Below are 23,252 nucleotides of genomic sequence, written 5' to 3'. Positions count from 1 at the left end.
TGGAAGTGTGATTAGGGTCACAGATCTTCAAGTCATTTTCAGCCCTGGCAGCTTCTTTAGATGTGCTCTAAATTGGGAGTTTTGTCCTGGTAAACATGTAAAAGTTTAAAATGTAGATATACTATGATTTGTGATAAAGCCCTCAGAAGCCTGATCTAACTTTTTAGATAGCCTTGCTTTGAGCAAGGGGTTGAAATAGATGACATCCAGAAATCTCTTCTGACTTATATTTTCCTAAGATTTGATGTAAGAATGGTATTTTAGGACTATGCCTACAGACACATTTGATTTTCTTGAAAGTGATGTTTAAAAACAGTCTCTTTCTATCTTTGCTCCTGTGTTGGTTCCAGAGGTTAGAAATTAGTTTTACAGACTCCCATTGTGTTTGCTCAGATGTCTCTTTCACGATCAGTTCTTTATTTTTGTGCTTTCCAAGGTGTTCTTCTCAGTGCCCCCTCCTGTTTCCTCTATGAGCTGTGCTGCTCAGGTGTGGAGAGCCCCGTGGTCTGCAGGGCGACTGCACCAGGCGAGGGTGAGCACGTCTGGATCCGGTGGCTCAGCCATCCGAGCTACAAAAGCCAAGTGCGGAGTTTGCTCCTTTTCAGGCTCTTCCCTAAAAAAATGTATTTGCAGCCTGCTTGTAGGGTATAGGGGAGCTTGCTTTATTATTTTCTAGATTAACGTGGTAATGGCTTCGTCTTCTTTCTGTTGGTGACTGGAGAATGTGATAACTTTAGAGATGTGTGCAGAGCTATCATTTCCCAGTTTCTGTGAATAGCCACACCTATTAGCCCAGCCTTCCTGCAGCCTCCTTAGGTGCCTCTTGAGGAGCTGGACTCGTTCCATCTAACTTCAGCTGTCTAAGTACAGACCTTCAGTCCAAACTGGCTGTCCAGATTTCCCATATAGCCAGTAGAGACGGCTCTAAAAGTGACACTACTCATCCAAAGGAACACAGGAATGAATGATCCTCTAAAACTCGCTCCTCTCTCTCCCTCTTTAATGATTATTGTCCAGATGAAGGGCTTAGACCAGACAATTAGCTTAGACTCGATGCTTAACATTTAGGTAGCTAAAATTAATGTGATGAATCCCATTCTGCGTGCTCAGATAATGACTCTAGCCTTTGTATCTCAAATTTTAGATCTTCAATATGTTTTCATAGGTGTTCAGACTCTGCACTATGCTTTCAGATTAATGTCGAACTTCTATGGCTTGGAACACTTGCCTCCCATTACTGTTCATTATCATAAATATGTCATGTCATAATATAACTCTCTGTACCTGTAGAGAAAATCCTTCTGCTTTAAGATTCAGATCCATAGCCCACACAGGACTAATATTGCTGAAAATCACCCTAATAATGTCACAGGGACTCTTGTGCTTGTGAATTTTTCTGTCATGAGCACAGGCTCTAGGACTGTGCCTTCAGCCAACATAGGCACAAAGGGGATTGTAACGTTTTCTGTAACTTACCTGTGCAAAGAAACAAAGAAAGAAAGAAAAAGAAAACTAAGGTGGATGCAAAGCTGCTCAAAAAGTCACCTCATCTCTCTATTTACTCCAAAGCGGTGCCTCTGCTTAATCTGCGCCCGAGATAAATTGAAACAGCCTGCTAAAGGAATCTTGCAGTCACGTCATTTCCACCAGGTTCCTGTTCGGTGGGTTTCAAGGCCTTGCTGTTCTGGTATGTCTACAACTAGAAAGATGTTTTTCTAGTTTCTAACTTAAATCATCCTACTTAAAATATAAAAATCTTTTTTTGTTCTCTCTGCCTTTCACGTGGGAAACCACAATTCTTCCTGCAGGAAAGCTGGCGAGGGGCTCTCGATCGGGGGGTGCAGGGACAGGACGAGGGGAACGGTTTCAAGCTGAAAGGAGGGAGATTTAGACAGATATTATGAAGAATTTTTTCCTGTGAGGGTGGGGAGGCCCTGGCCCAGGCTGCCCAGAGCAGTGGTGGCTGCCCCATCCCTGGAGGGGTTCAAGGCCAGGTTGGATGGGGCTTGGAGCCCCTGATCCAGCGGGAGGTGTCCCTGCCCAGAGCAGAGATGGGAACTGGTTGGTCTTTGAGGTCCCTTCCAACCCAAACTATTCTATGATTCCTTTCTGATCATTTTTATGAACCTTCTATAAGCTATTTATACCTTTTTTGATATACTAATTGAAATGTCTGCAGCCTTTCTGGGTGGTACTTGGCATATTTGAAATATGTTTGCTTAAGTGTTATATGTGTGGGGGAAGAAGAAGGCTTTTCAATGCAATAATTTTACAAAAAATCTTACACAGTCCCAAAATATTATAATTTCTCAGGTAAGGCTGAAAACAATGAAATTTTGGTATTTTATCAAAATGTTTGATTTTTTTTAATGAACAAAAAAAGAGAAAATGCTTTTAGGGCAAATTCTGAGCTCTGTTTCCTCTTCTTCACCTGTGTCTTCAAAAAGTAACCATCATTTTTAAGCTTAACTCTAGCCCAAACACTTCCCAAATCTGCAGGTATTTGGCATTTTCCTTCTGTCCCACTTCTAATGGAAAATCATTCTGTCTCTTTGTGAGTCTGTTCCCAGGACAAAAGAACTGTTCTCACTGGGAAGAAATGATAATAATAATAGCAAAGTGAAGTTCTCTGCAAATTGTATTTTGAGGCAGTTCATTTTATCCCTTAACTTTATTTTTGCAGAAGAAAGGGATGATTTGTCTTTGCAGTGACTTCAGGCCAAAGAGGGGAGAGAAGCTGAGAACCTTCCCGTCCATAACAAAACCTGGCAGCGATGGTCTTAATAGAGTTCAAGTTTATTTGACTAATTCTTTCACCACTTGTCAGAGAACATACTTTTGCCTGCGCCAGCAAAACAAGCTCGTTCCTCCCCCATTTCTCCAGTGAGTAGCACGAGCACTTGTGCAGAGCACACATTACCGCTAACTGTTATGATGTTTGCTGTCAAACTCATTTATTTATGCAACCGCCGTGGAAAAGCCCGGGGCCCGTAAGCAGCCCTGAAAGATTTCAGAGCCCTGGTGTGGGGTCAAGAAAGGGAAAGTGAGAGGGAGGGTGAAGCCTCCGCTGGTTATGAGAAAGGAACTGACACAGGAAATGGTCACATATGGCACAGATTTATTGTGTCCTGGACTTCCCATTCAAAACTCATTATATCCAGAGCTCAGAGCTGTACATGGCACGGCCGCATTCGTTTTTAGGTCTGGCATCTGATGAAGTTGCTCTGCTTTCTGGTGACGCTGGTAGGTTTGTCATTCCTTGGCCAGAGAGACGGTGAGCGGGAGCACGTCGGCGCGGGCTCTGCCGGTCGCTGCCCCTTGCCTTCCTGCTGAGCCCTGGGTATCAATTTGAATAAAGCTTCAGTCAACATGGTTGCTGGTCAGGAGAGAAAATTCCTCCTGGGCTTTAAATACACCTAAAGGGAACGAGGATTATCCTAAGGGAAAACATAAAGGGAAAAGCTTTGGTAGTGACATGAGAAACAAATTGATACTTGCGGAACAGCATGTTTTTTAGAAGGTGAAATAATTTGGACCGAAAGATGTTTCTCTCTGCATTTTTCTCTTTTAATTGTCTTTCCTGGGAGATAGGATGATTAATGACTTAAGGAAGTCTGTGGGGATAATTTTTTTTGTGTTATTTGCTTCATAAGAGCATCTAAAGGCACCAGTCAGGGACCTGGGTCCTATTTTGCTAGCTGCTGTACCAAAAGCAAGTACTTCCACTCCTTAGCTGTGTACTGATAGCCATCAGGGATCACAGAATCATGGAATGGTTTGGGTTGGAAGGGACCTCAAAGCCCCTCCAGTCCCACCCCTGCCATGGGCAGGGACACCTCCCACTGGATCAGGGGCTCCAAGCCCCATCCAACCTGGCCTTGAACCCCTCCAGGGATGGGGCAGCCACAGCTTCCCTGGAGGCTGTGAAGACCCAAATTGTCTCTCAAGCTGTCCTATGCGGATTCAGTCTGTTCCATTTGCTCTGCCCGCCAGTACTGTAAAAACTGGTGATGCGTGTAGCCATATCAATGCATGCAAACAATAAACGCAGAGAATCATAGAATCATTAAGGTTGGAAAAGATCTCTAACATCATCAAGTCCATCGATGCAATACCAACACACCTGCTAAACCGTGACCTGAAGTGCCACATCTCATGTTTTTTGAACCCCCCCAGGGATGGTGACTGCACCACTGCCCTGAGTAGCTTCTGACAGTGCTTCACCACTTTTTCCTAATAACCAGTCTAACACTTCCCTGGTGCAAGTTGAGGCCATTTCCCCTCATCCTATTTCTTGTTACTTTGGAGTAGAGACCACCACCCAGCTCACTACGACCTCCTTTTAGGCAGAGAGCAACAAAGTCACCCCCCAAACTCCTCTTCTCCAGGATAAACAATCCCAGTTCGCTCTGCTGCTGCTCACAACACTTGTGCTCCAGGACAAAATGCAAGGAACAGATATGGTTGGACTAGATGATCCGGTGGGTCTCTTCCAACCTGGTTATTCTATGATTCTGTATTTCACACACTGCACCTGTATTCCTATGGATTTGTATGTCAAAGGGAAAGGTCAATGCAGAACCTGTGATGCATAATAAGAACGAGCTTATACTATGGACTTCCCTTCAGTAGAAGCTTTAATAACCATCTTTGTGTTTCTTGGGCACCTACTTTTACAAAACTTGTAAGAACCTTGTATGTTTGAGTCCACAAACGTCACTGAAATTGGCCAGGGGCTTCAAAGTTTTTTATGGAGGAATGATGAGCAGAAGAGCATAAAAACCCATGTAGCGCGATCTTATGACACTCCTTTCCTTCAAAAATAAGTTTCTTTAAAACAAAGAAGTAACAGCCTAAAGCAATCGTTCTTTCCATTTACAGTCTGTGCTCTGAGAACACCTTTATGTGTGTACCTCACACACGTGCTTACACTGAAACACGAGCAAGCACACATGCCATCATGCATTTCTCTGTGTGGCCTCAACACACGCCTTGCAAGAAACCCACCACAGATAAGGTACTCGGCACTGCACACCCGGGTGTTTATCCCCCACGGGAACACCTGAGCACTAGATTGAGGCTATCCCTAATTCACAGCCAGTGGAATCTCCACAGTCGATGGGGGTTGCCTTGTCTCAGTGGCCTCTGAAGCTGACTGCTGTGGTTTCACTTACCAACAGAAAGATTTATCAGACTGGTGTTTGCAGATACTTTCGGAGGACGAGTGTGTAGGTGTGAGGACCCTGTGCCAGGGATCAAACTGGAGAATCAAGGCCAAAATCATTTATGAGAAGCATCTGAGCTCAAGAAACATAGAAAACTGTACAGAACAAATGGCTGACCTCAGAATAATTTACCTCCACGTGATTTCTAAGGTCCTATTGCAAGGCCTGTGTTTTTTATTTCACATTTGAATGTCAGCAGGTCAAAAGGACCAGTTAATACTGATGAAATGTTCCCCCTCAGCAGAGAGATGTGCGGCCAGCCCAGGGCTGAGGAATCGCAATTTCTGAACAGGGTCCCATTTGTCTCTCCCCTCCCTCTTTTCTCCTCCTCACTTTTATAGTTTTGCAACTATGATGGTAGTTAAATTAGAAATAACTGACGGGCAAATCCAGCTGGATGGAAAGAAAATTGTGGGAGATGTATTTTATTTTGATAAAAAACTGACATTGCCTTTTGTTTTTGTCAAAAAAAGACTTTATTATTCCTTGTACCATGAATTGTGAAATCTATCACGAAATGGGTAAAAATTATTGAAGGAAATGGTCATGTAAACCTGAAGGGGAAAATCATTAATGTTGATGTATTTCATTCAATTTTAAATGTAGAATTTGTTTTATTTTATTTTATTTATTTGGTGTTGGGGAACTAGGGGAAAGGCAGGAGACTTGCAAAGGACTCTGTGTGCCTTTAAGTCAAAACATCTATTTTAAAAACACTCTTCCCTCCTTCCCCCCTGCTTCATTTTTCTACATAAAGGATACGAGACGGTGGTGGTGGTGGCTTTTTTCCTAAGACAAGAGGACCCTCTCGGCTCATTTTTCTTTTCAAATGTGAAATGAGGTGGAAAATCCTCATTTCACGACAGGAAGGACAAATATTGACACAAAGTTAGTATTTGTCAGGAGCCCTAGAAGCAACCTGAGTGCTAAAATCTCATACAGATATTTATGTTTGCGTGTCTGTGTCTGTGTGTGCTTGTCTATAATTAAATAATGAACTTGACTTTATCATAGAGGAAGGTGCAGAAAGCAACGTCTGCTCTCTGAGGCTGAGGAAATAGCTGCAGAGGGTGAGCACACACACTCTCCATGTATTATTTCTCTGTTTCGTGCACTGTGCGGGATGCACACACGGCACACGTGCCCGTGCAACACCCTCTCCCTCTGCTGCAGGCCTGGCTGGAACATCTTCTCCATCTTTCTCACCTATTTGTAGGATACCCAGGTGACTCACACTCCCCAGGTTTCTCTTTCTTTTCCCTCCCCTCACATGTATCTGCACAAATCTAACCTGTTTCATCCCATCTCACCCACAACAGGGGGTTCCTCCTGGACTTTATTGCTGCTATTGTTCATCGCCGATGTAAATAGCATGTGTCAGCTCAATATTCAGTGGTCACTCAGTATTTATTAAGTACTGTCCACTCTGGCCTTTTTTAGAGGAAAGCCCCGGGGCAGATGAGCTGCTGGCCCTGACACACCACGTCGCTTATCTATTCGCATTGATTATGAGAGTCAGCTGTGGCCGGGACTCGCTTTTTTCCTTCTCCTCTCAGACCCCTCTTACAAGCACCCCTGCTTGGATTTTCATGAGGAAATAATCAGATTAGGGCTTCAGCGGCGAGTTCATATGGAGTTCTCTTTCTGCAGTGTGCTACTAACTGAATAAACGTGTTTTGTGGTAAATTGTAAATGACATTATGATTACTAAGGCCAGCATGGGTTTCATTTAAAAGTGATCGAAATTGCAGGCTGCAGGAATTGTGACTGGCAGATAAGGCCATTTGGAAGGAGACGGGCAACGATGTGAGAGTGCGCAGGGTGTGTGTGCGGGAAACCGAGCAAACCCACTTTGCGAGGCAGGCAGGGAAAAGGAAAGTCCTGGGAAATCATAAAATATCAGCAAATCTTATTTGTAGACAAGAGAAATGTCACCGGGGGGAGATGGGAGGTTTCCGGGAGGGCAGGCGATGAGATCTGTGGGCTGCCTGCCTGCTGCAGGGCGCGTCCTCCCAGCGCTCCAGGACAATATTGAATGTCTCTGACTGCAGCGTTTCCCCTTCTGCTTCAGAATGGAGTCGCTGCTCCCTCTCCCTTTGCTCCCAGCACACGCCGATAGCAAAATACTTATAGTGAAAGCAAAAAAAAAAAGGAAGGGCATGAAAAGGGGAAAGAAAATGGTAAGTTGGTGTCTAAAAATAGGAGGTTTCTCACAGATCCCATCTGAGTTACACATCCTCTCCGAAAAAAGCTTGGCATTTATGTAATTTCCTGGCTTTACGTGGTGATGTGCAGGGAGAGCTCATTCTGGGGAACGCTAGCAGACCCGAGTCTGCACGAGAAATCCCCTTGACACACATCATGGGTGAGCATCCACAGGATCCAGGCATCAAGATGCTGCCATAAGCAGAGCCCAGACTTATTTCTTATCATTTGTTTCTTCTCCAGGAGTCTGTTATGTCCTTCTAGCAGTGAGTTTCACAGTCATGCGTTACCTTGATAAGGGGAATGCCCTCATATTCATCCAAAACTGTGTGGCTCTCAAAGATGTTGCTGTTACTTTCATTTTTTTGTGAACATGAGGTGTTGTTGTTTTGCATGCACATCCCCAAAGCTGCTGAATGAGGAACACAGAGTTAGTTTACACATTGTCTGTGTTTTGCCTTAACATGGTCGTGAGCACAGCGAACTTGGGAAGGGGCAGGCTCGGGCTGGGAAGGATGAGAGCTGACTACAGCAGCACATACCTCCTTTGATTTTATTTTGAAGGGAGGAAGGAGAAACAGAAACACACCCTTCTTCCTGTCCCCCCCAACCCAGGCCAAGATGCTCCAGGCAGAAATGTTTATGGTTTTGGTGCCTGTATCTGAACTCGTTTACTTTTATTCTCTCTTTATAATCAGTGATGATCTCATCATTGCAGCCTAAGGCACAATTTCTCTCATCTTAAAGCAGAGTCCTAAATTTGGTCAGATGGAGCATTCCCTTGCTCTGAAAAGTCTATGGGGTACATCTCTTCTGTATAGATCCTGCCATAAAGGGATCCCACAGACATCTGGGATGGGATTCAGTGGCAAATGCTGACATGCATGGAAGTGTCTTAGCTCCTGTTATATTCAGTGGAAGAATACCTAAAATAACACCTAAAGTGGCTTTTGCCCTCACGTGGATCGTGTGTTACATCTACAGATGTTGTAGGTACCCACACAAGTCCATGCGATGTTCTGCAGTTGTGTTCAAGTGACATGTTCCTACCTCTGGTCAGGAAAATCAGGATTGTAAAGGTGATCCAGCTGACAAAACAGGTATTTCAGGGTGAACTTCATTGCTTTCTTAACTGCATTGTCTGTATTAATGGAATTGGGAGTGTTTCAGTTGCCATAAATGTGTCTAGTGTATTTTCAGGTGCTGTGGGGTGTCACACCAGGCCTCCAGCTGCCACCCTTGAGGGGCACAGGTCCTCTGCAGACCCTGTGTCACGCGTCTCAGACATCCCATGAGATGCTGGATGCCTGCCTGTGGGTAAACGCTTTAAACTCCATATCACTGCTGACTGCAAAGGAGGCTTAGGACCTTGGAGCACATGTAACTCCACTATTCGTAGGTGCCTGAATCTGGTGCTTTCTTTTAGCGCTAAATCTCGTATTTGTTTGAGACAGAATCCCTGTGAGTGGGATGTGAGGGCTTTGTGTAGAGTTAAATGGTCTTCTCAAAGAATTGCAGTAGTGCCCTGATTTGTTATCCTGCTACAGGCTTAGAACCAGGACAACATAGAAGACATAAGGACAAAGGGACATAATGGTGGGTCAGACTGAAGGTCCAGCGACTGTGCCTGCCCTTTCAACAGTGGCCACAATTTGGTATCTAGAAAGAACAAAACAAGAGTATATTGTACTTTCCTGTAACTCAGTAGCAGTTTTAAGTCAGTTCCAGTTCAAGGATACCTTGAGGTAGATGCGGTTTCAAACTATTTAATATCCCTTAGTTTCCAGACTTCTCTTTAAACCATGCAAAATTTTAGCACCACCAGAAGAGGCTTTGAGCACTGAATGGGAAAATAAGCAGCAATATCAGACTGTTGAGATGATGTTTGTAACGATTCGTTTTTTTTTAATCTTCCCATCTCCTCTTATTTTCTTCCAGGAATTTACAGAGATGACAGCAAGTGTATCTTCAAGCTCTCGGTTCAAGGCTATTTCTGCAAACAGACAGATCATGCACTTGTCATCCTAGAAAACTTGGACCCCAGTATGGTCAGCCAGAAAATGTTTCCTGTGGTAGCAGTGTCTGGCAGCTTTATGGACACCTTCAGTGATGTGACTTCGCATGCATCATGTTATCCTGAGGAGCATCACTCTACTCTCTTTTCTGTCTTGCCATCCACCAAACTCACCACAATTTGCTTCCCAGATCTGGCACCTCTGACTTTCAGACTCTACGTCCTCAGTGGCCAAAACACAACAAGAGTGCCCCTTGCTATATTCTACAATGAACCTCTCAGCCCTCGTGTTTTCATTCAAGGGAAATACGTCTCTCCAACCCTGTCTTCTTTTTCACTGAATGAAGGGGCAGGAGACAATTACTTTAGCTTTGAGGATAATCTTCTCTACGTTCTCCTGAATGAGAAGGAACCTGTAGAAATAGTTGCTGGCCTTTCCCTTCTTGTGGCTTTCACTGTAACTGAGGCTGTTGGGGAAGAGGATGAAGCAAGTATAATACATCGATTAGCTGATTTCTTGAAGGTCAGTCATGACCAAGCCAGAATAATCCGTCGTGTGCAGGGAGGTGAAAGCATGTTAAAGGCAATCTCGGACAATGCTAGCAAAAAGAGATATCACTGCCCCAGCATGGCATTTTACACGGGCTCTCATATTAGATCTGTCTCACACAAAGTGGACAGAGGACCAGTGACCACCCGAGCTCTGCAGCCACCTGATGTAGCTGGTTCAAGAGTGCTAATCATTGAGCTTGGTGATCCACCAGACCATCCAAGAGAAGAGTTGACAAGTGACATCCTAAAGAGCTTGGTCAGAACTATTATCAACACTCATCAGACTGGAGACCTTCAGAGAGGTCTGGGTTTGCCTGTTGATACTTTAATGGTGACTCAGCCTGCACTACTGTTTCCAACAGAAGATAACAATAGGTAAGTGTTAGCTGCAGAGGTTGATACTGATTTGAGCGTAGTAAGGCAATTCCACCACTTGATCTGCTTATTAAGACAGGCAGTAAGTTCTCTATTGACTAAAATATGACTAAACAAACTGGTACACAGTAAAGTTTCCATTATGGAGCTGTGTCCAAGTACTAGCTGGACTCCTGAGTGTGAACTCCCATATGATTCTGCTGGTACTCATGGATCCCTGTAGTATAGAGATGTCTGTGATGCTTTAAATCAGGAGCAGAGTTCCTGGATGTCTGCCATGAAACTACAAAGCATTGGGTAAAGCCAATGATTAGACTACAATTGTTCTTAAATTTTAAACTATTAAATCTAGAAATGTTTATAAATTGATGTAGCACCAGAGATGTTTTATGAAAGATGGGTTGTTACATTAATTAACTTGCAGATCTAAGCATTGATTCATATAATTCTAAACTTTAAGGCCAGAAAGAACTGTTTAATCTTCAACTTCAATCTGCATAACACAGGGCACTGATGTTCACTTGGATACCTCAGTCTTGACATTTCTTTCTGGCTAAAATTCCAGAAAACCATCTGGTCTTGAAGATGCAAGATCTGGACACATCCTGTGCTGCCAGAATGTGTGCTTAGATACTGGTTGCCATCTCTGGGTTTGCTGTCACAAGTACTTGCCCCACTTTCTCTTTTGTCAGTGTTTCTATCTCCAGCTTTTCATGAGAGTTTCTTGTTCTTTCCTTTGCTGTTATATCAATGAGTTTCTGGGTATTGACCCTTCCTCCTCCTCCAGATACCTCCAGAGCAATCAAATCACTTAGCTGTCTGCTCTTTAATAAATTGAAAGGTTTGAGTTCTGGTGACTGTTTCTTTCCTTCTCTGTCTCTGCTCTCTGAATCCTTTTTGAAATGCATATGTCTGAAAAGCCAAGTTTTCTTTCATATCAGTGCCATATGCCCAGTGGTATTAAACCCCCTTTTCTACTGACAGAAATGCTCGCATTTGCCCATTTTTCCTCAGAAACAGGGAGTGATCGTGATCCTCTCTTTGCTTACTGTATTCTCTAATTCCTTTTAAGTTCTGTCTTTCCAGGATCCAACCCACCCACTTTGTTTGCCCAGATCCATACAGCACATGACCTAGGGGCCCATGTTTGCCTCTTCTCTCCATAATTTATCAGCCCACCAGCCCTTCTGTGCATTTTATCAGTAGTGGCTTTATCGTCGTTTATTGATGTAGATGTAGCACCAGGCCAGAAGCTGATTTTGACAGGACGACATAGGGCACCCCTTCCCTTTATAACCGTTTCCCACTGGGAGCTGCCTTTTGAGCTGTCTTGGTTAACTGGTTTTTGGTCAGGTTTGTACACACTGACACTTACGGAGGTTCTGTACCAAGGCTCAGTTTCAAAGGCCATTTTTTTTCCTTTTATCCACAGCAATGATCAGTCTTTTCTGTCCCTCTTTCCCCTTCTTGCTCTTGTCATCCTCTTACAGCCACTGTTTGCATGGCCCAGATGGCAGCCCTTATCTGCAGAGAAGGCTGGGAGGAACAGGGCTGGGAAGGGAGCAGACAGCAGTGTATTTCAGCCTCAGATCCTGAATCTGTATTAAAAGCATATGGGAAATATGAAAAAAGTAATTACCCATCTGTTTTTAATAGGGGACATGGGATTTGATGTTTGGCAACCTTATTGTGTACTCTCTTGATATTGCATAATATTATTTTTTGATGTGCACTACTGAGCCTTACCCAAGTATGAGCCTATTCTATCTTTGCAAGAAAGAAATTGGATTTGTCTAAGAATTACTTCCTCTAATTAAGACCATATCCTCTCACATTTACCACTGACCTCTGTACCATCCCGTCTATTAACTTCTAATGTTACAAACCACTATTCACATGCTTCACTTTTCTACCAGGCACTGAGGATCTCATGGTAGTGAAGCAACCCCAGTCGGGATCATTGGTCTGGGACTGTAGGAAGTTTTTCCTTGTTTTGTTGTTTGGTTTTGGTTTGTTGATTTAGGGGTTTCCTTTTCGAAGTGTGTTCTACTAAGAGCAGTGGGAAATTATTACTTGCAAAATCAAATCTTGAATTTGGGCCAAACTCTAAAGTTCTTCACTATTATTTATCAGCAGAACTAGTGTCGCTGTTGTGACTGGGGTATTTGTGTTACAGTGCAGGGTAACACAAAATGGGACAGTTTGTAATAGGAAACGTTTTCCTGTCTTTACGCCATCCCAAGACATGCCAGAGCCCACAGACTGAGACAGGTACAGGACCTCGTTCAGTGTGCCCATTATTGATGATTGGAACTGCAGGAACAATAATAGATACAGCGTGGGAAAGGAACAGGCTATAATTTTTAAAGTAAGTTCACCAGAACCCCATTGAATGCTTATGGGTTCCTGAATACTTCAGTGTAACATGGTGGGGGGGGAAGCAGAGATGATAGGAAGGAAAGGACCAACCTCTTCTCTGTGCCAGGGAAGAAACTTCATGGTTGCATTTTTTCAGGCATAAATGACATCTTCTCCACACGGGGGACTGCTGTCTCAGCTGGGATTTTTTCTTCCCATCTGTGCATGCTCTGTGAAACCAGTCCTAGCATCAAGGATCAGAACAAGTACCCTAGGCAGGAGGTGTTTTTATCACAGGGGCAAGAGCAGTGCTAGCTTAAAGCCACAGATTCACCTTGTCAGCAGAGGAAGACCTGGGATGTGTGTTCGAAAGAAAACTGACATCACCAGATAACAGGACCAGCTCAGAGCTCACCCGCCCTTGGACGCTTGGGCTCCTCTGCAGGGTTATTTATTACTCCTCATCAGTCATAGCTTTTCTGGAATTACTCATGGCTGACATTTCTGATGCGATAAGGCCACAGATAACTTGTGAAATGAAATCAGGGTTTTCCTGTTGGGACATGCAGCGTCCCCGCTGTCTATCTGTCTCTCTCTAGGCAGTACGTGCTAGCACAGGTAAGGATAATGGGGCTGGGATTACAAGTCATGACAAGTATTCTAGTGTATTTTTCTCTGGAAGGAAAAGAGAAATATTTTCACCTTTGAGTTGTGCAAAATCCAGTCAGGCTCACAGATATACACAGAACACTCACTCCAGCCAGGCCAGTCTGCCTGCAGTTTCAGATTAGTGGCTCCTCTTGCATCGAGACAACAACAAAAGGGCTTTGATCAGCAGAGACTGGATGTTCAGTTTTGCAGACCAGGACAGTGAGGCTGAAGGGAGCCTTGGAAACCTCGCTGTGGTTGGGTAGCTAGGCAGTAAATCTGTATATTGCATTGTCAAGCTGTTAAAACATTATTTGTCTGTTATGATTTGAAGTGTTTTTTTATATTATTTTAATTTAACTCCTTTGTTAGGGTCGCTTCAAGCAGGACTCAGTGGTCTTCCAAGAAAAGACAGAAGTGGCTGCTAGGCCTGCTATGGCCACACAGAGCTGGAGAATCAAAGATGACTATCACGTACTTTTATTTTACTGTGAATGTTTGTGTACTAATATATACTGCAATGTATTTACAGATAGAAATCTCTGGTTTGCAAAGTTTGCCTCATATCAATATAAATATAAAAATGCAAGGACAGGAGAACACAACAGCAAATCTATTGTGTGTGTTTGTGCGGGTGCCTTTATACAAAATCAGAAATAGAAAGCTAGGCAGTCATCTCGAAGCCGCTTAGTCCGTATCCCCACACTAGAGCAGGATGCTTATTCCTGGATGGACCTTTAACCTGCTGCAGACTGAGACTGGCAGGCATTAATCTTCCTTTGTTTAGAGTTTAGCTTTGGGGTAGCAGGTGAAAACCTGTGTGTGCACAGGAAATAAGAGCGAGATGCACCGTAAGCCATGAAAGTGAGGCAAATCATCAAAGAACTGCCCAATTCAGCCAGCAATACCCGTGCTGAGAACTAGACAAGGAATTACTAATTTGCATCTCATGGCATATACACAGACAGGCAGGGGAAGAGGTCCAAATCAGAATAATTCTGACATATCCTAACCCCAGGGTGCTCCAGTGTGATAACTGTCCTGTGGATTTCAGGCTGGCTGCTGTTTAGAATTGCACAGGGTTTTAAAAAAGAGAGATGACACCTTTTTCTCCTGTGTAGGGACTCAGCTTTTCCTCCAGTGGGTAGGAAAGGCAGGATGCTCAAATCTGTGAGCTCAGAGCTACAGCTACTGCAGCGGTTGAGGTTTTATCTACCGCATGCCCCTGAAGTGAAGATGTCGAAAAGGTAATACACAGGTTAAACTTAAACTGTAAGCTTAAAGTGTCCTTAAAAATGATCTTGCAGAATTTTAAGTTAGATGATCATAGGGAAGCTATTGAGGGCACATTCTTGAGCAGCACATGCTGCTTTGCTTGTTGATGTACAAAAATGAAAAGTCAATTCTAGTAGATACAGGGAAGAACATCTAAGATGATCATGGAAACGGAATTTATTTAAGGTGTAAGGAGTAGAATCACAGAATAATTTAGTAAAGAGTTTGGTTTGTTTAACTTGGCAAAACAAAGCCAAGGGGACGTGTCATCCTACCTGTGAAAATACAGTGGAAGATCAAATACCAGAGAGGAAGCTCTGGATGCTAATGGACAAGGACAGCACAGGAAGAAATGGGTATAGAGTTCCAAGAGGTAAACTGGCATTTAAAAACAGAAGAAGGTTTGTACTCAGAGAATGAACTAGAAGAACCTTGCAACAGAACTGGGAGAAGACCATTTCCCATTCAACAGCACTCTGTTTTCCTGTTTTCCTTTGCCACGTGGCCAAAGCTATATTCTGAGGGGTTTTGTTTTTTTAAAAAAACATATTTTGGGAATAGCTGTGACCTATTTCTGTCCACCAACTTATTTAGCAGTCTAGTAAAACTGGAAGGGCACGCATGAATAACCCAGAAGGTTTCTAATCAAAGGAGTGGTGTTATGTAATAAGCTTTTAACAGGAGGGACTGGAGAAGAGACTTTGTGAGAATAGAGGGGAGGCTAATACATGTTATGACATATAAAACCATGTGATCATATAGCTCTTTAGGAATGAATTTAACTCTTTTGTTCTCAATTCATAGTTTTTTCAAGCTGGGAAACTGAGTAGCTGTGGGATCTGTCAGGTGTTCATCGTGAACTCATATAATCAGCCACATCGTTCTGTGCTGAAGATGGTGGCAGTGGGGGCTTGTACATGGAAAGGGTTTGCGTGAAGGCATTCTGGTCCCAAACGTGAAGTTTATTTATCACAAAAATGTTGGGTTTTTTTTTGCTTCTAGTGGCATTTTTAGCGGAAAATCCAGGAGCTGAAATAGGTATCAAACCTGAGCTGTCAGTGTATCGGTGGAGTTAGGAAGACACAGTCAGACCAGGGATGGTGATGCCACCCAAGGTCTTTGACTGTGCAGCTAGTAGGCCACAGGTCTGCTCTTCTGGCGTGTTTCTTCACATTCAATTCAGAGAGGGGGAACTGAGGAGATGCCTTGTGGCCCTTATCCATGGTCAATAGAGGAATTAAATTGCAGCTTAAGCAGAAATGCTTTTCATCCCAGGACTATTCCGTGTAAGAACAAAGTATATCTCACAGAGTAGGTCTATGAATCAGTCATGGGGGTGGAGGGTAGTGCCACAGTAGAGATTACTGCAAATTACAATGATGTCTGTCCGTAAGACTGTCTGGTTTTGAGAGAGGAGAAAAACCAAAACCAGTCAAAGTATTCTGCCCCTTTATATATGATCCTTGCGTGAAGCCTTGCAAAAATCTCCGAAATACCCTTCTAGGTACCAGCCGTGGTGCTTTAACGTTGCCACCGTGAATCAGAGGATAACAGTTTTTCACCAGTGCCCTCCCAGACTGGAACGCTTCTATCAGAGTAGCAGTTAAAGGGTCTTATCACCCCTTGCCAGTCCCCAAATTTACATTTGCCCTCTGAGCCTTATTTTTAAGCTAAATTTCTGTAACTATACACTGTACACCTTAAACCTATCTAAAATGTTGCCAATCCCACTCAAAGTTAACACTCAAGATTCAGGCAATTGGAAGTCCTCCCCACACTAACTGCAATGGAAACCACAGCTCGCTCTGACAATGGGCAAAACCTAACTGGTTCCTCTGGGGAAAGGGAGCAGGAGGTAGGAGAGGTGAAAGAACAGCAGAAAAGAGTAGAGGAGGAAGATGAAGAGGGTAGGAGAGACTTGGAAAAGGAGTGTGGGACTTTGCAAGTCTCCGTGGGAGTAAGGAAGGATATATTGCCATCTGTTCCCCACACCACTGTGGTTCTTTGAATTTGAAGGATTTTGTGGTATTAAATCTCAACTAAAAGTCTAGGGGATCAGGTCAAGAGCAGCTTTTCTCAATTTCCCAGTGTTCCCCCAGAAGTTGTGGCTGTTCAGACAGGTGCAGGAGAGCCAGGAGTGTCCCCATCATCTTTCTCAAGGACTTCAAAGAGATCTGGTCCCAGCACTGGCACCCCAGCGCTGTCAGACAAAACCTGCCTTGCTTATGTCACGTAGATCACTTTTTCCTCTTAACAATTAATGGGACCTGCAGTAAAAGCAATGATTTACACAATGCGTGCACAAGGCAGAAAGGAGCTGCTGGCCATGTCTCTGAAGGACCCATCCCTTCCACGATCTGCCTTATTTAACGTGTGAGTGTTGTCATGTTAAATAATCAGCAGAGCTTGGCTGGTGTGACGTTAGACTGAGTGGCGACTGCGTTGGCTCCCAGGTCAGCCCACTTGGCTCTCGCGTCGTGCTCTCGACAGCTGTTCTGCATCGGACGGGAAAGAGAGAGAAATTCTTCCACGCACTTTGTTAGCGGGAGCCCGGCAAATGAAGGGTTAAATGGCTTTGGGTGCTAGGTCTTTGTGGGGCTGTGTGTGTGTATGTGCTCACACACACCTTGGTTTGGCTGCAGGACCTCACGCCCGCAGGCCACAGTCACATTATCATCTGGAAATTGGATAACGACAGCACAATGACAAATCCAGGTTGCTTGCAATAAGGTGCTAATCCCTTTGCTTTAATATCGGAGCAGCGTGTAATGATGTTTGGACATCACTCCAGTTTACTGACGACCCCACTGGGGCCGGCAATAGAAGCGTACAACTGTCTAACAAGCCATCAGGTGATCGCCGTCGTCAAAGCAACGGAGGATGCAATCTAATCTTCCCTCCATCCCTTCCAGCTCCCAATAAGGACCAGATTATAGAAGTGGCCCATCAATGCTTGGTAACTCGAATCAATTAACGTTAATTCGCACAATGCTATGATGTATTGTGATCACTTTCATTTCGGAGAAGGAGGAAGAAATTGCTATAATTCACCTAAAATGAGGTTGTCTATGGTGCTGAGGTATTAATTGGGTGTCCATATTAAATGGAAAAGGAGCACGGTAGTGAAGGAAAAGTGGATGAGTGACTCTCTTGGCTGCTATTGACCTATCAGAAGAAGACAGTGCCCTTTTCCTTTGCTTTTATCTATTACAGTTTTCCCTATTGCGTGTCAAGTTGATGTATTATAAAAAATTCATTTGGTGACCTTTCACCCCCCTAGCAGATTAAACAATTTCACTGGGATGGCATCATTAACAGGGCCTTGCATTTAATGATGATTTCTCTAAAAGGCCACGGAGATTCGATTTTAAGCTAACAGATTTATTGCACTATTATAACATATCGTAAAAAACCGTACCACCTACGGTCTGGTTTTAGGATAGAAACTGTTTAAGAGTTTATGTGGAGCTTAAAGTGGTATTACCTTGGGATACGCAGCGGCAGCGAGGCTCTGACCTCCGGCGGGACGCTGTTTGCATTTAATAAAAGGCGTTTTTCTGACAGTAAACTTCAGCAGTGCGTTAGGGAGGAGGCCTGGCTCAGCTCCTCACCACTAGCGCTCGGCTTTGTAAGTCGGGGTATTTCTGTTCATCTGCAGCAATTAATGGGAGTCACTAATGAATTTGGAGGACTTCTCTCCCTTATCTGATGCACCAGCTTTGTCTCTCTCTTTCTAAAGGCTCTTGCTGATCGCATGTCACCCTTGAGTGGATCTAATAAATCACTCAGTCTCCTTATTTTCTCTTTATGAGGTGTCTTACCATTCCAGACTGCTGGAATCTGGACTCCAGTGGCTGGATCCAGCCTTTGGTGCCACTAGGATTGAGAAGTGTTAATCAAAGGTTGTCTAAGCAAAGGGGAAGACTGACCTTATGGGCAAGACATGTCTGTGTGTTCCTGGACAGCTGTGTTCACGCTCTGTGACTGCGTTTACTGATTTGTAAAATGAGGAAAACAGAAAATTCCCAAAAGCAGGGCTGAGAGCCAGTGGGAGCTTGGACAGTCCCCGGTAAATGGAGAAATGGAGATCTGATCTGGTGGTGCCCCAGAAGCTAAAGTCAGAGGTTGTTGGTCAAAAAGTCTGGCTATTTTAACCAATACGTAGTCCTAGAGAATATGTGTTGGACCTCTTTTTCAAAACTTCTTCAGTCTAACAAACTTACCTGATTGTTTCAACAGCCATAAAGTGGCCAGCTTCTAGCTAAAGCGTCTTTGCTTTATGAAGGGAAACCCTCACAGTGATTAGATAGAAAAGCCTACTTCTCTCGTCCAGCCTTGCCCACAGAGGCAATTGATTTGCTTCTTATTCCAGTTCACCATCAATCTAGGTCCCCTTGCTACCTCTTAGCGCTACTTGTTAGCTTTCTGCCATCGCAGCATCTGACATCCCGGGCGGTGGACACATGGCTTTGTTCAAAGTTCCCTGCTGCTGCTGGCTTTATTTCCTCTGGCTTTGTTTTCTCTCTGTACCACTGGAAAACATGGGTGTCTTTGGAAAAAAAAAAGGCTTCTTTTGGAAAGCCCTTTTGCTCAATGTAGGAACAACTTCCAACTCCTCACCATCTTCTGAATGCTTCTGTCACATTTTCCCTGTCTCTAATACTTAATGATAAGATTTGCAGGGGCTGGGGGAAAGGTCTGAGAAATGAGAGGGCACAGGTATCTGGTGTCTGGCTAAGCTCATCACGTGGCATGAGAACACACCTCTCCTCCAAATCCTGACAGACCTACTGGTGAACTTGAACATACTTTGCCTCAACAAGTCCTCAGCTTGCCTATCTCTTGTCTTCACTGTAGCATCTTCTTCCTTGTAGCCTGTCTTCTCTTTGCCAGCAATCACCTTTTCAAGAGGAAAAAAAAATCTCTGGCTCGACCATGACGTATTATTTGTTCCTCAATTTCTTCTCAATCTCCTTCCCCTTTCAAGGATAAACTGATGCCGCAACGCTAAAATTGCAAACACACCCAGACAACTGCTCACTTGTAATAGTTTCATTATCTATGTTTATTAGGAGGTTAAACTTGCCAGGGACTGTTCTCTGGCACTAAGGTCAGCTGATGTGGATCAGCCTATGTCCATAAAATTAAATTCTCTTGCCTATCAGTCCAGGGTGGCCTCATCCAGATTGCCGAGCGAAAATATTCTCTGCCTGTATTAGCTCTCAGGCCATTTGAGTGTTGTCCTGGACGTTGCTGTTGAGCCTGGATTACAGCTTGGGATGGACTGGCAGTTAAACAGTAGAGCTGGTCAAGTGTCAGCACCAAGGCTTGGTATTTCTAATATAGACAGACGTTCTCATACGTAGATGCATCCATCAACATTCCTGTATTCTTGACCTAGACTCTGCATCTGACTTCTTTCCCCTTGAAATCAGCTGGTAACAGTAGCTATTATTATGTTATCGTTATCATATTTCACGCTGAGGGTTTGGAGGCCCTGGCCCAGGTTACCAAGAGAAGCTGTGGCTGCCCCATCCCTGGAGGGGTTCAAGGCCAGGCTGGATGGGGCTTGGAGCAACCTGGCCCAGTGGGAGGTGTCCCTGCCCATGGCAGGGGGGTGTGTGTGTGTGGAATTAGGTGATCTTTAAGGTCCCTTCCAACCCAAACCATTCTATGATTCTATGAATATTGTTGGTTTTGTTAGTATCATCATTATTATTATAGTTAACTGTTGTAATAGTTAAAATGACATGCTCTCCTTGATTTTAGGGAGACTTTCTTCCCTCTGCCCCACATTTCTCCACGAAGGTTCCCGATCACACCCTAACACCTGCAGCAGGTTCTCTACTTCCCATGAGCTCCAATTCCCTTGCTCCCAGAGAGCAGGCACTTGCTCTCCTGCAGAGCCTCAGTCTGTTGTGCATATGTGTGTGTCGGCACTGGTGGTGAAGGGAGCTGGGGTCCTGACCCTGGTGTCCCTGCTGGCTGAGGTATCGCGAGCGGCCCCCGCTCGCTGCTGTGCCCACGTTTAGCAGAGCTGGGAGGCACTGAGCGGTGGAGCTGCTCCCCTTGGGCTCTTCCAGCAGGGAGCTGCAAACCAGCCTGCTCCTTCCCAGCACGAGACGTCAGCGCAGTGACGGACCAGCGGGCTCTGCTTCCCCTCAGGAAGAGGCACAACTCCTCGCCCTGCTCCGCGCCGGCACGCTTGCCTGTTCCCACCTTCCAGCTGCAAAGCTGTGCCAGGAGAGCCTATTTTCCTTCCAGCACATATCACTCTCCTCCTCCTCCACACTCACTTGGAGAAACGTGGCTCCCTCGCAGCGAGAGCCGGGATATACACACCGTGTTCTGTGCTGTGTTACCTGGATTCAAACCACCTGCAAACAGATGTTAGTTTTAACACGTGCATGTGTATTTTTGTTTTGTCTCATTTCCCTTCGCTCTCAGTCACCTGAGGGAGTCGGGGCAGCCTCCTGCGCCTTCCTCCAAGTGTGAGCTGAGCCCAGCAGCGCTTCAGGTGTGCAGGCAGGGCATTTCGTGCCAGCATTCCTCCTGTTTGTTGGCTGCTTGGAAGAAGTTGGAGAGCAAAAAAAACCAAACCAGCTTGGTTTAGAGCCATGCCAAGATTCACCTAAACTTGTCAGGACTCGGCTGGAGGCAGAGAGCTCGCAGGGAGAGCAGATCTGTGCCGTGAGAGCAGGAGTGGCTGAGCGAGTTGTTCCTCCAGAGAGTTTCAATCACAGTGCTGAATGCACATTTATGGCAGGAGGTGGAGAAGAGCACGCGTGAAACCATTGGTGCCTTTGACATGAGTTTTAAATCATTGCCTTTTGGACTTGGCCACTGACAATGAATTAAAAGGACCTAGAGAAGTGAAACTTTTTGCTTAGATCCTTGAGCCAGCTCGGGGTCTGCAGGTGTCCTTAAACCGTTAGTTGTTCTTCCCTGTGTCTGTGGCTCAGATTTCCCATCTCCTGCAGCATAAACAGTTTCTGGTTTGGAATGCATAGTAACACCCAGAAAAAAAAACAAAACAAAAAACCCCAAACCCAAACCAAGAAATAGAATTAAACCAAAGGAAACATGTTCCACTTATCTCTGTTTATAAATGCCTCTAAACAGTCACTAGAGATGAATAGCTTTCCTACTCTCATTTCAAGACAATACCAACCTTTAGCCATTTCACTGCAACTGCAAATTAGACGGGCTTGTATGTATATAAATTTTATATATATATATATATATGAGATACAAAATGACACAAAGCATTGGAGGAGGGAATGAAATGATGCAGGCTCAGAATAAACAGCTGATTCTTTATTCTAATGCAGAAGGTCTCTTCTGGGATGCTCTAATTTAAATTTCAGTCCTGGACAAAAACGATGTCTGTTGATGCGGTATCTGTATACAGCTATAGACCGGTAGGCAGGCTTTGTAGGGTAAGAACACAAGTGTGGTAGGATAAAGAACTGCAGAGAAGCTCTATAAGAGCTTGTGTAGAGGAACTGGTAGTTTATATGTAGAGGAACTGGTAGTTTATATGTAGAGGAGGTCAGAGGTGGTCACGGGAAATCTTTTTGCTGTACAGGACACTGTTATCAGTGCACTGCAATCTAGACATTGGGGCTAAGACACTAGGTTTATGGACCCATAAAATCCTTGGTTTTGGCACATACTTGCAGTGTCATCCAAGGGAAATCACTTATTTTGTTCACTTCTCTCTTTCCATCTGTAAATTGAGGCTGAGAACTATGGATTTTGTCTTTTTTCTTAACTTTGGTGCAGCTCCCTGCTCAGGAGTGACACCTGTTTCTTCTTTCCATACACATTGTGCACACCCAAGGAATCCAAGTGCCATGAGAAGGTAAATCCACAGTTATTTCTTACAGTGTTCCTTCCTATTCACACCAGACACTAAGTATAGCCACCTGCATTACTAAGGCAGAAAATCCTGTGAACGGACAGTAACCTGTCATTCCTAGGTAAGATGTGAATCACCTCTAGGATTGGCATTGGGGGGGTTTCATAACAGTAATTTTCTTTTTTTTTTTTTTTTTTACATTCCTTTGCATGTGAAAGAAATGGAAGCAGACAACATCCAGCAACATGCTTGTATATGAGACCTTATAACATCGTTGTTCACGTGCAGCCCTCAGATGGAGAAATTGATAAGCAGCTTCCTGTACAGCCAAAAATCATTTTCCTGGATGGGAAGGTAAGGTTTTCTTCTCTGTGGAAGGATGCTTCTGTTAATTCTGTACAATGTTGACATTTCCAAGGAGCCCAAAAGCTATGAGATAGACCTGAATGTGGCAGAGGACAGCAGATGTTGGTATTCCGGGAACCTCTTCCAAGATGAACTCTATTTCATGGCTTCCTTCAGCTCTTTTTACAAGTGTTAGATTCATACAAGTGTGTGTAGTTTTTGGATTTCTGCTCCTAAAGGTTAGAAGATATCGTTGAGGAATATGGGAACAGCAACATGAACACAAAGGCTGGCAATGCCAGGTATGATGGGGTATCTTGGTCTGTCCAAGCAGTGTTGTGTTGACATCACTATGCTTAAAACACAAGTCCTGGAAGCAGCAGCCTAGGTCACG

At 44.2% G+C, this 23,252-nt stretch overlaps 1 protein-coding gene across 1 annotated transcript in view; it reads left to right on the top strand.

Moving 5' to 3' along the window:
- PKHD1 (PKHD1 ciliary IPT domain containing fibrocystin/polyductin) overlaps positions 1-23,252 on the top strand; it is a 244,371-nt gene that overhangs the window by 206,813 nt on the left and 14,306 nt on the right. The window contains exons 59-60 of the mRNA XM_069850843.1: positions 9,369-10,371; positions 22,732-22,867. Of these exons, the coding sequence (XP_069706944.1) occupies positions 9,369-10,371; positions 22,732-22,867 (1,139 nt within the window). The remainder of the gene's footprint in view (positions 1-9,368; positions 10,372-22,731; positions 22,868-23,252) is intronic.

The sequence above is a fragment of the Phaenicophaeus curvirostris genome, chromosome 2 (assembly GCF_032191515.1).
Source record: "Phaenicophaeus curvirostris isolate KB17595 chromosome 2, BPBGC_Pcur_1.0, whole genome shotgun sequence".
Taxonomy (NCBI): domain Eukaryota; kingdom Metazoa; phylum Chordata; class Aves; order Cuculiformes; family Cuculidae; genus Phaenicophaeus; species Phaenicophaeus curvirostris.
This window is presented reverse-complemented; position numbering and strand designations above follow the sequence as displayed.